The sequence below is a fragment of the Dysidea avara genome, chromosome 2, assembly GCF_963678975.1.
Source record: "Dysidea avara chromosome 2, odDysAvar1.4, whole genome shotgun sequence".
In the NCBI taxonomy this organism is placed as follows: Eukaryota; Metazoa; Porifera; class Demospongiae; order Dictyoceratida; family Dysideidae; genus Dysidea; species Dysidea avara.
Window position 1 is genome coordinate 33,602,171 of NC_089273.1, and position 11,636 is coordinate 33,613,806.

The 11,636-nt window shown below is 36.3% G+C and overlaps 1 protein-coding gene across 1 annotated transcript; it reads right to left on the bottom strand.

The window, feature by feature from the left end:
- Positions 1-2,786: 2,786 nt before the first annotated feature.
- LOC136247114 (NLR family CARD domain-containing protein 3-like) lies at positions 2,787-11,404 on the bottom strand. The gene is made up of 3 exons (XM_066038741.1): positions 11,144-11,404; positions 5,093-6,087; positions 2,787-5,032 (listed from the first exon to the last, which is right to left on the bottom strand). The coding sequence occupies exons 1-3, from the start codon at positions 11,314-11,316 to the stop codon at positions 3,300-3,302; spliced, it is 2,901 nt and encodes a 966-aa protein (XP_065894813.1). The 5' UTR covers positions 11,317-11,404; the 3' UTR covers positions 2,787-3,299.
- Between the last annotated feature and the right edge of the window lie 232 nt (positions 11,405-11,636).

Consider the following 11,636-nt stretch of genomic DNA (forward strand, 5'->3'; position numbering starts at 1 on the left):
ATAAAACTATAGTATACCATATTGTTACTGTGGTGAGTACACCTTAACCGTTGTGTACCTAGAGATGTTGGGAACAAGGTATTATTGTCAAGAAATGTCAGACTCGGATGCTGCTACTATTCTTCATGATAAACATCCTTTTATGATGATAGCTAATGCCCTTGTACCCTGTTACAGTGAAGATTGTTTTTTTGCACTATTGTTTAAGCCAAAAGTGTACAACTACGAATGTAGTTATAGTATTGAAATTTGTATGAATGTAGAAATTATATTATTTCTTTAAAAATGGAATGGCATACCTGAACATCTGATAACTATATAGCCAATAGTCACTTGCACCAATTGCAAACCATGCTGACCGATGGGAGTTTCATTGTGGTAAATAATGTAGTACTTGACTAAAACAGAGAATCTTGGCATAAACTACACCTCATCACGACAGATCAATATCTCAGTGTAAATATAGAATATTTATATTCTGTAACTTTTATTATTGAGCCAATTAAAATGTATAATTTGTGCTAAACTTGTGTGGCCAGAGCACAATGTTGTGAAAGTGTGAAAATGTAGGCTAATTTTTATGCGCCCAGATGCTCACCTGCAGATCCAATCACATAATGCAGTAGTGTAATGGGATGCCTAGAAATAATATGTGACCAGATTTGACAAAACCAGGCTTCCACACACATCCAATTCCTTGACTTTAACCAGTTGTAACTTTACCACTCAGTGTGCTATTGATCTACAATTTTCACACAATTCTTTCATTGCATTGTGCAATAACAAGTCAAAATGTGAAAGTGATAACATACTCCTAAATTGAGTTATGGTCCTATAAAGTCACAAAGCTGCAGGATGTGTGTGGAAGCCTAAGCTTGTGAGCTAGAATGCAGTTATAATTTGGTACTGTGCTTTATAGGTATATTCCCACAACTATAGTAGTTTGATAATTACTTATGTACTACCATAATTATAGAAGGAAATTTTGGTGGATTCAAGCTCAATCTTTAGCTATAAGATGGCACTACAAGTAATTGGCAAATCGCCAAAGTTTCCCTCAAGCTATATAGTTCACACATTAGGTGAAACAGGTTTAATAGTGGAGTAGGATAACTCTAGCAATGGTGAAACTATCATGACAGTGGTGTTTGTTTGAATACTTAGAACATGTCAAGCAGTTGCATGCATTATAATGTTTATCTCCTTCACTCTTTGTGATCATTTTTAAGTTGCTAATTAAACTGGTAATGTTTTTAGAAATGATTAGATAATGAAGGTGATTGATAATGAAATTGTGAATTATAGTATTAAAATGCACATGTTCTGCTTCATAATGGATTCTATATTAGATAGAACGAAGTTTCAATACTCCTACTACATTAGTAAAATCATAGATTGTAAAGTCAGAAAAGGCTCAAGCTCGTGATTATGCATCAGCTATACGTTTGCAATATTGTTATGAATGTTCAGTTAGAGAGCCTTTATCTATCAAAGAGTACTATGCAATGTAGTCATGTATGGCTATAGTTGTATGGTATTACTTGCTTTTTGGAAACATTCATGAATTCTAGTAGACTGCCTGTCCAGCATTATGCATGAAAACTTACATAACTTCAATGTGATGGTAGCTAGTCATGAATGGTCAAGAAACTCAGTGGTTAGCTTGTACCGATCATGAGAGCATAATTGTTTTGAAACTGCAGACGTGAGTTCAGATCTCAGTCTCCACTCTGGAATCTACTGACTCTCAGACTGAAGCAATTTCTACTTTACAGATACCAAAAGTCTCACTGTCTTACTGGGTGATGTTTTGTTGATTAGTGATTTTTAGTCAGATGCTATAGAATTATTAATGGTGCATTGCATTTGGGCTGGATGCACTGGGTGGTATGCCAGGAAAAACAAAAAAAAAAAGAAATGCAGCATGTAGACATTAATCACTTAATTAGGTTGTATTTTGTGGATAAGTGGGTGGACTAACATGTATTTGAATTTATTCCCTCTTGGCTATGTAAACGCACTTGAAATAATATTTTATACAGCTGGTATGTGTATTGGTGGCCATGATGGGTTTATCAATGAAGGTGGGGCTGAAGTCCTTTGGATCCTCCCATGCATTTGACATGTACACCACTACATGATTGACAACAACAGCAGATCAATGCATATAATAATTTATACTTGCAGCAGTATGATAAGCTATTACTATAATTTCACTAGGAATTTGAAGTTGTTTTTATTTTACAACTGCATGGATATAATTTATAGCAAACTATGAAAACATTTGCTCAAACAAAAATAGCGGAGTTTTTTTCATTTATGTAAAAGTATACGGAGCTATTTCCACCTATGTATCGGTAACATAAAAACTGCTTTTTAACTGCAGAGATGTAGGTATGAACCAAACACTTACCAAAGTAATATTATGCAACTTATGGTTATGTTTATTCATATTCATACACTGTATAAGCATGTACTGGCTGTAGTAGGAGTATTGAAACTTTATGTACGTGTTTGGTTTTCCATACGTATCTTGAATTTTTCACAGATGTTGTTACTGAAACGTACATACATACGTACCCTTGTATGCCTTCTCCACACTTTACTGTCAAGTTACAGCACTTCGGTTTTGGTTTATTGGATATCTGCAAGATTAATAGTATCACATGCAATAACTGTTCTGTTAGAGCATTTTGTTGTATATAGATATACAAGCATATGGCTTGCTAGCTAGGCAATTACAACCACTAGCATGATTATATGACTTTGTCTTTTAATAATTAATGATAAAGACTCACATTCCTGCACTGTGCATATGTAAATCTGAAGAATAACAGCAACCATATCAGATAAACAGACTGGAAATATGCATGTAATACAAGCTATAAAGTTGTACAAACTCATACATGTACTGTACAGTGTACACATACATTCCCCATTTATTATTTTACAAATCAATTGTAAATTTAAATATATAATAATTATTATTAATAAGGAATGCACTTGTGATAACTTGCATTGCAATTAATAATTTATATACAAAAATCATGTATACAAGAAATAATTATGTATAAATCACAAAATTATATGCTCAACAACTAGATTAGAAACGGTCATGTATCATCAAGCTATCAACATTTAAAGCTACGTGTGTTTATAAGGATAAGTGTTCATATACACTGCGTATAATATATACAAATAGATAATACAAAAGAAGGAATAGTTTTCTATTATAGAGTTGTGGGGTAGAAGGGAGTGCTATTAGGACAGAAGATGAAACATGTAGTAGATGTATATATTTAAGTTACGGTCCAATCAAAACTTGCACGATCATCAATTCTTAGAAATGTTGTTTCATTTGATTTTCTGCTTACATTAATTTCGTCCAAAATTTCAATGACATCGGCATTTTTCACATGCTGCTTATCGACCAGCAAATATTCTAAAATTGTTTTGTCTTTAATGCTTAGTAAAAAGTTTTTAACATCTTCTGACTGGAAAGGATTTTGTCTTAGGTCAATAAACAATATTTTATGATTAATCTTAAGCATATCAGCAATTGTTTGCAACCCATCCCTTCCTATGCTGCAGTTTTTTAATTCCAATATCACAACTTTACCGTCAAATTTTAAACATTCACAAAGCTTTGAGGTGCCATCATTGCCCAAACGACTTCCATTCAGCAAGTGTATCCACTGGAGTGATGGTTGTACTTCAATGGTGTTTATAAAGGTATTTATATCTGATGGTTTCACTACAAAACACCATACCCAAAGACCTCCAATAGTCTCATTGCTTGAGGCATATAGTGCAGGATTATTGATATACGTGTTTAGTAGTTCAACACCAGTTGAAATAGCAGCAACACACCTTACTGACCACATCTTACCAGAATGTGCAATAAAATATGAAACAGCTAACAGCATATATGGTGTGATACGATTTGCTGGAATTTCAATGCGGCACAAGTTGTTTGGGTAATAATGGTTAGCAATGGTTTTACATGCTGAGGGATTCTTAGCTTCATAACAACACTGCATTAGCGTCAATAGAAACCCATCATTAAAAGTTGGATTTTTAGCCATCTCTATATAATGCTTGTAACATCTCCCCCAATTTTCAACTAGTTCTGTGCAGTTTTGAAGTGGCAGCTTTACATCAGGCAGTGGAGCTATGTTTAATACAGGTAGTATTGATTGTATATGTACTCTAGTCATTCTGGTAAAGCCAGCATGAAATATCCACACCATTTCATAACTGGCTTCTCCAAATATGGTTATTAGTGCTTGTTTTTGTTCATCAGCTTCAAGTCCAGTCAAATAGACAGCAGAAAGAAATTCTTGAATAATTCCATAATGATAAATATAGTAATTTTTCTCTGCAGTGAATATGCGTTTTCTTATTGTTTGAAGCAATCCCATTCCATCAAATTCTTGCTGACTCAACAGACTACGATCAGATATGTACACCAATAATTCTTCATTACTAAAAGGCCTTTGTGTTGAGACATTGGCATAAGCATGCTCTCCTAAGCCATGCAATATTGTGTTCATATCAGCAGGCATTTGATCATCATCTGTTAGACTTGTCAATGCATACCTGTTGTAATGTTTGTTCTTATGATGCTGTAAAATCATCAACACAATTTTTTCATAAATCTCAGTCAAATTGTTTGGCAAATTATTGTCATCCACAAACAATTCCAATAAAAAGGAAAGATTAAGTGGAACTTCAGCAAGTTGTGATAAACCATGGATGCTACGTAGCTGTGCCATAAATTTTGCATAAGCTAATTCAAAGTCATTTTGATGAGGATAATAGTTAGTAAAGTAACCACGAGCACACAATTCAACTTGTTGCTTGTTAAAACCAACCAGTTTAAACCTTCTAACAAAATTGTGATGGCTTAAACTAGCAGTAGCAGATGACCTGGTCGATACTACAACAGCTGCATTAGGAAATAGTTCTCCTGTGAGAAGCTGTGTGAAAATGGAGCGGACCTTGTAACTATCGTGGAGTTCATCCCATCCTTCTAGCCAAAATAGAACATTCCTAGTGTAATGTATTGCTTGTAGCTCAGTATACAGACTACCTGCAATATCTCCCATGGTAGCGAACAAGTCCTTTGGATTGGTAATATCTCCGAGTCTCTGGTCTCGTAGACGAACTAAAATTACAAAACAATACTCGGCAAGCACATTATTGCTCAACCACCTTTTACAGATGTTGTATGAATAAGTTGTTTTACCAGTACCGGCATTCCCTTCTATCAATATTAACAGTTTGCCTTTGCTGTCATCAAATGTAAATATTTCATCATCTGATTTACACCTGTGAGCACTGTACTCTATCTCATGCTTATTAGCAGCTTCTGCACTGCTACTAATATTATATAAGTATCCCTGACCAGCCTTTTGCGAAGACTTCACTATTGTGATATTCGTATAATTCTTTGTGTGTGTTTCACTGTCAAGCCATCCTTGTAATGAAACTGCTGGAAGTTTACTATATGTGGATCGTAGGTACTCAAGATAGCGATTAAGGATTGGACCAAAACTATCTTCTGTATGAACACCAGTAAATGCTGCAGATAGAGATTGTTGAGGAGAAACGGTTATAGAACCAGAGGTTGAACCAAAATGACCTTTAGCCTTAGTTGGTGATTTGCGTTGCACAATGTATGCTATAGCTTGATGAAGTTCACAATATTTTTCATGTACATTATTATCAAATTCACGAGACAGATTGCTTTTCCTCAAGCACTCCACAAATTTCTCACACATAAAATTATCACTCACATTTCTTGCTTGCATAACCTTAATAAAATTTTGCTTGCTTTTAGTCATTGTAAAAGATTTAATTTTGTCCATCTCTTCAGTAGATAACAACATTTCTTGCTTAAGTAGATCAAAGAAAACATCCAGTTTAAAGCTTTTGGCAAAAATCAAGTGAATATTTAGAAATATAGCTAAGTGTCGTGTAAGACTGTCCACAAAAAGTTCGTAACAAGGTTGGGAGCACAAAATGGAACAAAATATTACAAAATTATGAGGAGAAACAACTCTGCTGATTTCTTCAATTAATCTCCTATAAACAAATAAATAATAAACATAACGAACAATACAATAGCTATACTAAAAACGACAATGTTTAATTAGAGTTAATATAATGAGACATGAACACATACAATAAAAAGGCGCAGATACGTGTCTACAAGTGTAAGGAAAATCAGAAAATTACCATTGAGTGGGTAGGAATATCACCCATGGGAGGCTCCAGGATTCTTTATAACTGCTTTCCAATTCAGACCTTTTGTGATGTCAAGGCCTAGCTATATTATATATACAGCATCTTGTATTCAGTTTTGGTAAAATGGCCAACCCCTTGTCTTTTTACTGTTAGCCAGCTGCTGAACTTTCAAAATTTTCCTGGGGAGTACCCCAGATTGACATGCCTTGCATGTGTGCATCTCACACACCTTCCTTCTACAGTATTATTATCGTCAGCATAATTATAATAACCTTAGCACCACCGAAATCAAAATGTGTGGAATCCTGGCTTGGTCTCTTACTTTAAAGCAAACTTTTGGGAGGTGCATTGACCGCTTCACGCTTCATCATGTATCACATCACACAAATCTATGACTGCATTTGAATGTTCATTTGAGAGTTGGCATCAATCAAAACTCATTCTGCTGTGAAAGCAGGTATTGGTGACTTACTTTCCTAGAAAATGTACTGCAGTATTAGTCAGATATTATATCCTATAGAGTGATTGCTAGACTGTTTTTTTTTCACTCACAGGCAATCGAATCATTGGCAGGGGTGGCGGAGAATGGGGGGGAAGGGGGGCCTGTGAAAAAAATATGGGGGAGGGGCTTATCCCCCTAAAATTATCTGTAGCTGTGATGGAGAGCCTAGCTCAATGGCACCAATAATTTGAGATACTCTGATAGAACAGTCAAGATCAAGTAATAGAGCAGTCACAGTATTCTTAGAGGAGCAGTGTAGTAAACTACGTATCTAGTTATAATATAGTCTAGTTGGTGGAGGGAAACTATTACCAGCAGGTAGTGACCTTTTTTCTTTGGGGCCTTCCACTTAGTTAGGCCATGATATCACCAATCTAGATCCCAGCCCCCTTTAAATAAAAGTGTCTCCTCTACCCTTGATCATAGGGTCTTGCTCATGGTTCTTTCGACTTGAAGATACTCATTTGATTGCACACTTTCACAATTCATTCCATTCAATTTCAATACCATTTCTCCTGGTTAAACTGATGCAGTACTTGTTAAAGTCCCTAAACTAATCACACACAACATATGTATATGTGGCTGAAAATGATCCAAACAGCGCGATTAGAAATTTCAAGATAAACGATTTAAAGAATTCAAGCCAGCATAACTTGCCAAGGATAGCAAGCATGTGGATGCAATTTACACTAAAGATGCATCAATCTATTACCTTTCAGGCCACTTCTAGTACCTGTAGCTGCTTGTAGAGTTTTCCGCCAAATAAGACAGAAAATCTGAACAGTTGGACAAGTGAAGTAGTATCATGAGTGCTCACAAAGGGGAGGAGGGTGGCAGGTGGACAAGAGATAGACTTCAAAATGGAGGCAGACCACGATTGAAGTCCAGACACAAGATTACAGGGCTGTACTGGCTTCTGATATACAGCAAAATCAATAGAAAAAAATTTGGTCAACATTATAAGGCTATCTACCAGTAAACTACTGATTCTTGCAAAGCCAGGTCCTTCACAAGGCCAAAAACTGCCATTCGAGCCCTCCACATCATCTAGTTAGAAAAGACATCTGTTAAAACTCAAGTAGTTTGTGTAGTACTGAGGGTCAAAACTATTAGTACGATAGTGTAGCTGTTCACTGGTGGTGTTAGTTTGATTTTGCCTGATGTGCCGTTTGGATCGGTTTTGTAAAATCTGGTCACATATCACCAGTCTATCGGTAAAATGTGTGGTGGTAAAATTTCGAGCAAAGTTTCCACACAAGCAGCCTTTTTAAACTCTTCACTGACTAATTGAAAAGCATTTCAACTTTAGTACAACTCTTTTCATTGTATTGTAAGCATTTTAAGCTTATAACCATAAAGAGCACATTGACATTTGGTTGATTACATATGTCCTGGTGGGGAAAGCCCAATCACAGCACCTAATGGGTCATCTTGAGAGTAAATAATTAGGTTGTTACAGTGAAATATATGTATTCCGGCCTTCATGGCACATTTGGAGATTTTACAATGGCCAGTGTAGACAGGTGGTCTTACCACAACTAATCTGATAATGAAGTCAGCATTTTTAAAATGTTTGTTTCCTTTCGTGTTGAAAGAAAATTTTACATTTAAAGTGATTTATGATACAAGTTTGTGGCCCGCTAACCTTTTAAATAGAAAAATGACCTAATAAGTTTGTTAACCATAACTTACATTCAGATGGTATGTTCAGCTACCCAGAACACTAGTACAGTCTAGTATGTACACAAGCTCCTGCACATACACAGATAAATAGCATTACACCCTCACTTCCACTTTTTAAGTTTCAATGTTTCAATTGCCAAATCAGCATACTTGGCTTACTAAGGAAGCATAAAACCATATTTGTATATCTGTTATTGCAACACCAGGAACGAAGTCTTACAATGATGGTCAACAGTGCCATTTTATCCATTGTGGGGAATTATTCTCTCGTGAACTCTGATAAAAGTGCATGTAGGTGCTTGTATTAAGGGTAAAAATGAATGAAAAAACAACAAACAAACAAACAAAAACAAACAAACAAAAACAAACATCAAGCTACAAATCACGCAACAGGGTGGGGGGAGACTAGAGCCCCATCGCTTTAGAAAAAGCTAATCATCGTTTAAACCTAGCATGCTATGATATATTACGTTACAACTTTACAGTGTCCAGTACGTAAGTACAAGGGTAGCTATATGAATTGTAAATAATAACTATTGGTCAGTGGGTGTGGTTACACATAAGTTTACAGACAACAAGATATGTTTCCTGTATGAGAATGTCGCTTTGTGCACAACTACTAATTTCAACACACCATGCTGTAACATATCTGCTTATAATAGTACCACACATTTCTAATTACAGCAGGAGTGGTGCTCATGCAAGAATTGGCCCACAGCAAGACTAGGCCATGTCTCGTACAACAACAACTGATTAAAACACGTGGCTCCTAAACATGGATTCATGCATACCTACAGAATGCAATACCACTGACAGTGTTGGGAGTAATGCGTTACTTATGTAACGCGTTACGTAATATTATTACTTTTGTGGTACCTAAGTAATATAACGAAATACACCATAAAAACAGGTAATATAATTCAAGTTACTTTACTTACAAATGTAACGCGTTACCTAAGTAATATAGTTACTGTAACAAGTCTAATATTACGTAATATTATTACTACAAGTAACAAAGTTACTAATCTCGTTAGTTATCCTCTGAGTAACGCCTAGTCACAGCGAAGTAACGAAGCCTACTGAATGAAGCTTATTCACCAGCTTCTTACTTATACCCAAGATTTGCACATTGTCCAACAACGCAATCATGTCACGTGATAAGGTGGTAGTTTCACACGTGACAGCTTAAGGCTGTTGACACAAAGTAATATAATATGTAATATTATTATAGTTACTTTATTTTATGGGTACTATGTAACTGTAACTAAATAGTTCAGTTGCAAGTAATATGTAATATGTAACTAGTTACTTTTAAAAAGTAACTTGCCCAACACTGACCACTGATAAATGGGAATGGCTGTGGTAATCCTAATAAGTGGGTGTGGCTCATGAAGGCTTTAGACTATGACATGTAAATACACTTCCAACTAATTAACTTGTTTCACATGTGATTCAGTCAGTGTCAGACCCCGATAATCTGACCCTTACTGCTGGTTTAGCTATTCTGACTTTTTAGATCAAGGTGCTTTTAATAGAGCAGTCATGTACTCAAATAAACCATTCAGATTTTTCACTTAGTACTGGTTTCAACCTCAGATGGTTCATTTTCTATCTGAATACATAATTTTCTACTGTCTAACTGCCTGCCTGATGTCTTCAGGCAAGTGTAACTCGATAATGACTAACTAAGGCTATTGGCTAGATTTTTTAACTGTTCGATGTTGCTTCATCCCGAGACGTGCCTTTTGGCATACCGCAGTATGTACAATACACGCATCATGGACTTACCTTTGTCCTCCTTTGTGTCCCATTTCTTTTTCCTGACAGCCCAAGGTGTCGATTCACAGTAGCACGATGCATGGTTATCCTACAGTTCATTTGTAAACAGTCGTCCATATTTTCTGTGGTGACTGGATTGATAGCAGAGGAAATTCTAATGTCCTTCTTTGTGTAACAGGCTGAAAGCGAAGCGTAATGGCTGCTGCACTTTCGAGGCAGTAATTGATAGTTGGGGGCACACGAATCGTTGTATTTTTGCGGTGACTGGATTGTTGCAGAGGCACTTCTTCTACTGTTTTTCATCTGTAGCACTGTGTAACGGGCTGGACATAGCTGGCGCCATCCTTTCTTTTGATGCGGTATGCGTGAGTTCACCAGTCATAATAATGTTACAAAAAAGCAAACAAACAAGTTTACGCGAAAAATTAGGAGTTGTTTGATTTGTGATCATGCATAGAAAAAAGCAGGGAAACAAGGGAGGTCGACTACCCCTGCAGATATAACTAGTGAACATTTAATCCCTACTTCAGTCTTGGTCATAGAGATTAAATGTTCACCAGTATATCTGCAGGTGTAGGTGACCTCCCTTGTTTCCCAACTTTTTTTTTCTATGATCCCTAATCGAACTTACCTTAAATTTGGGATTCCAGAATACAATCGTGAGCTGAGGTTACATAATTGGCTGCCTTGAAAGAGAAATACTGATAATAAAAAAGGCAAGGTTTACTCAGGCAACAACAATTTCAAGTGGGCGTGGCAAGGAAAATTACACAAATACAAAAAATTCGGTGCCTGTTCGTCATTACGTGCTGTCAGTACTCAGACCCTTCCTGCAAGGGATATCGATTAAAGAAAACTTCACATTACAGTTAGGATCCTGGGTGTGGTACGAGCAATTGAATTCACAACGTCTGGACATTGAATTCATACCTGTTTTTACTTTTCTTGTCCACACTTCGTTTGATGATCTTGAGAGTGCCATCTTCAATCAATTTGTTATCACTGATTTTACCTAGGATACAATCACAGTCTTCCTCCTCTTCAAACGCAGTCGCGTGTCTTTGAAACGTTTGCGCTTCCTGCGAAAGATTCCCACTAGCCATCCCAAGACCATAAGGGTAAAATTGGGAACAGAACAAATTCGGGAACGCTACAAGGCGAATACAACTTTGGCTGACTGAATGGGTAGTATACGGGAGCTTACTCGTAGTATACCGCTTATGTTTACTTTCAGTAAGGGGGAAATTGTGGGAATTCCAAATACTTATTTATCGTACATGCCAACATGGTCGCATAATTATATCATGAACACAGTCATTCACTACAGGTCTTTTCCAGTTGAAACAATAGCTAACTTCTATAGTAAGCATGGAACACAATCTTGACTATAGGTGGTCTGCTTTACGCTAAAAGTTAGCCAGAA

Coding starts and splice junctions, on each gene's coding strand:
- LOC136247114 (XM_066038741.1), bottom strand. CDS start 11,316: ATGGCTAGTGGGAATCTTTCGCAGGAAGCGCAAACGTTTCAAAGACAC. Junction 6,088..11,143: donor GACAAGAAAAGTAAAAACAG/GTATGAATTCAA, acceptor ATTTGTTTATAG/GAGATTAATTGAAGAAATCA. Junction 5,033..5,092: donor TACCATGGGAGATATTGCAG/GTAGTCTGTATA, acceptor TATTTTGGCTAG/AAGGATGGGATGAACTCCAC.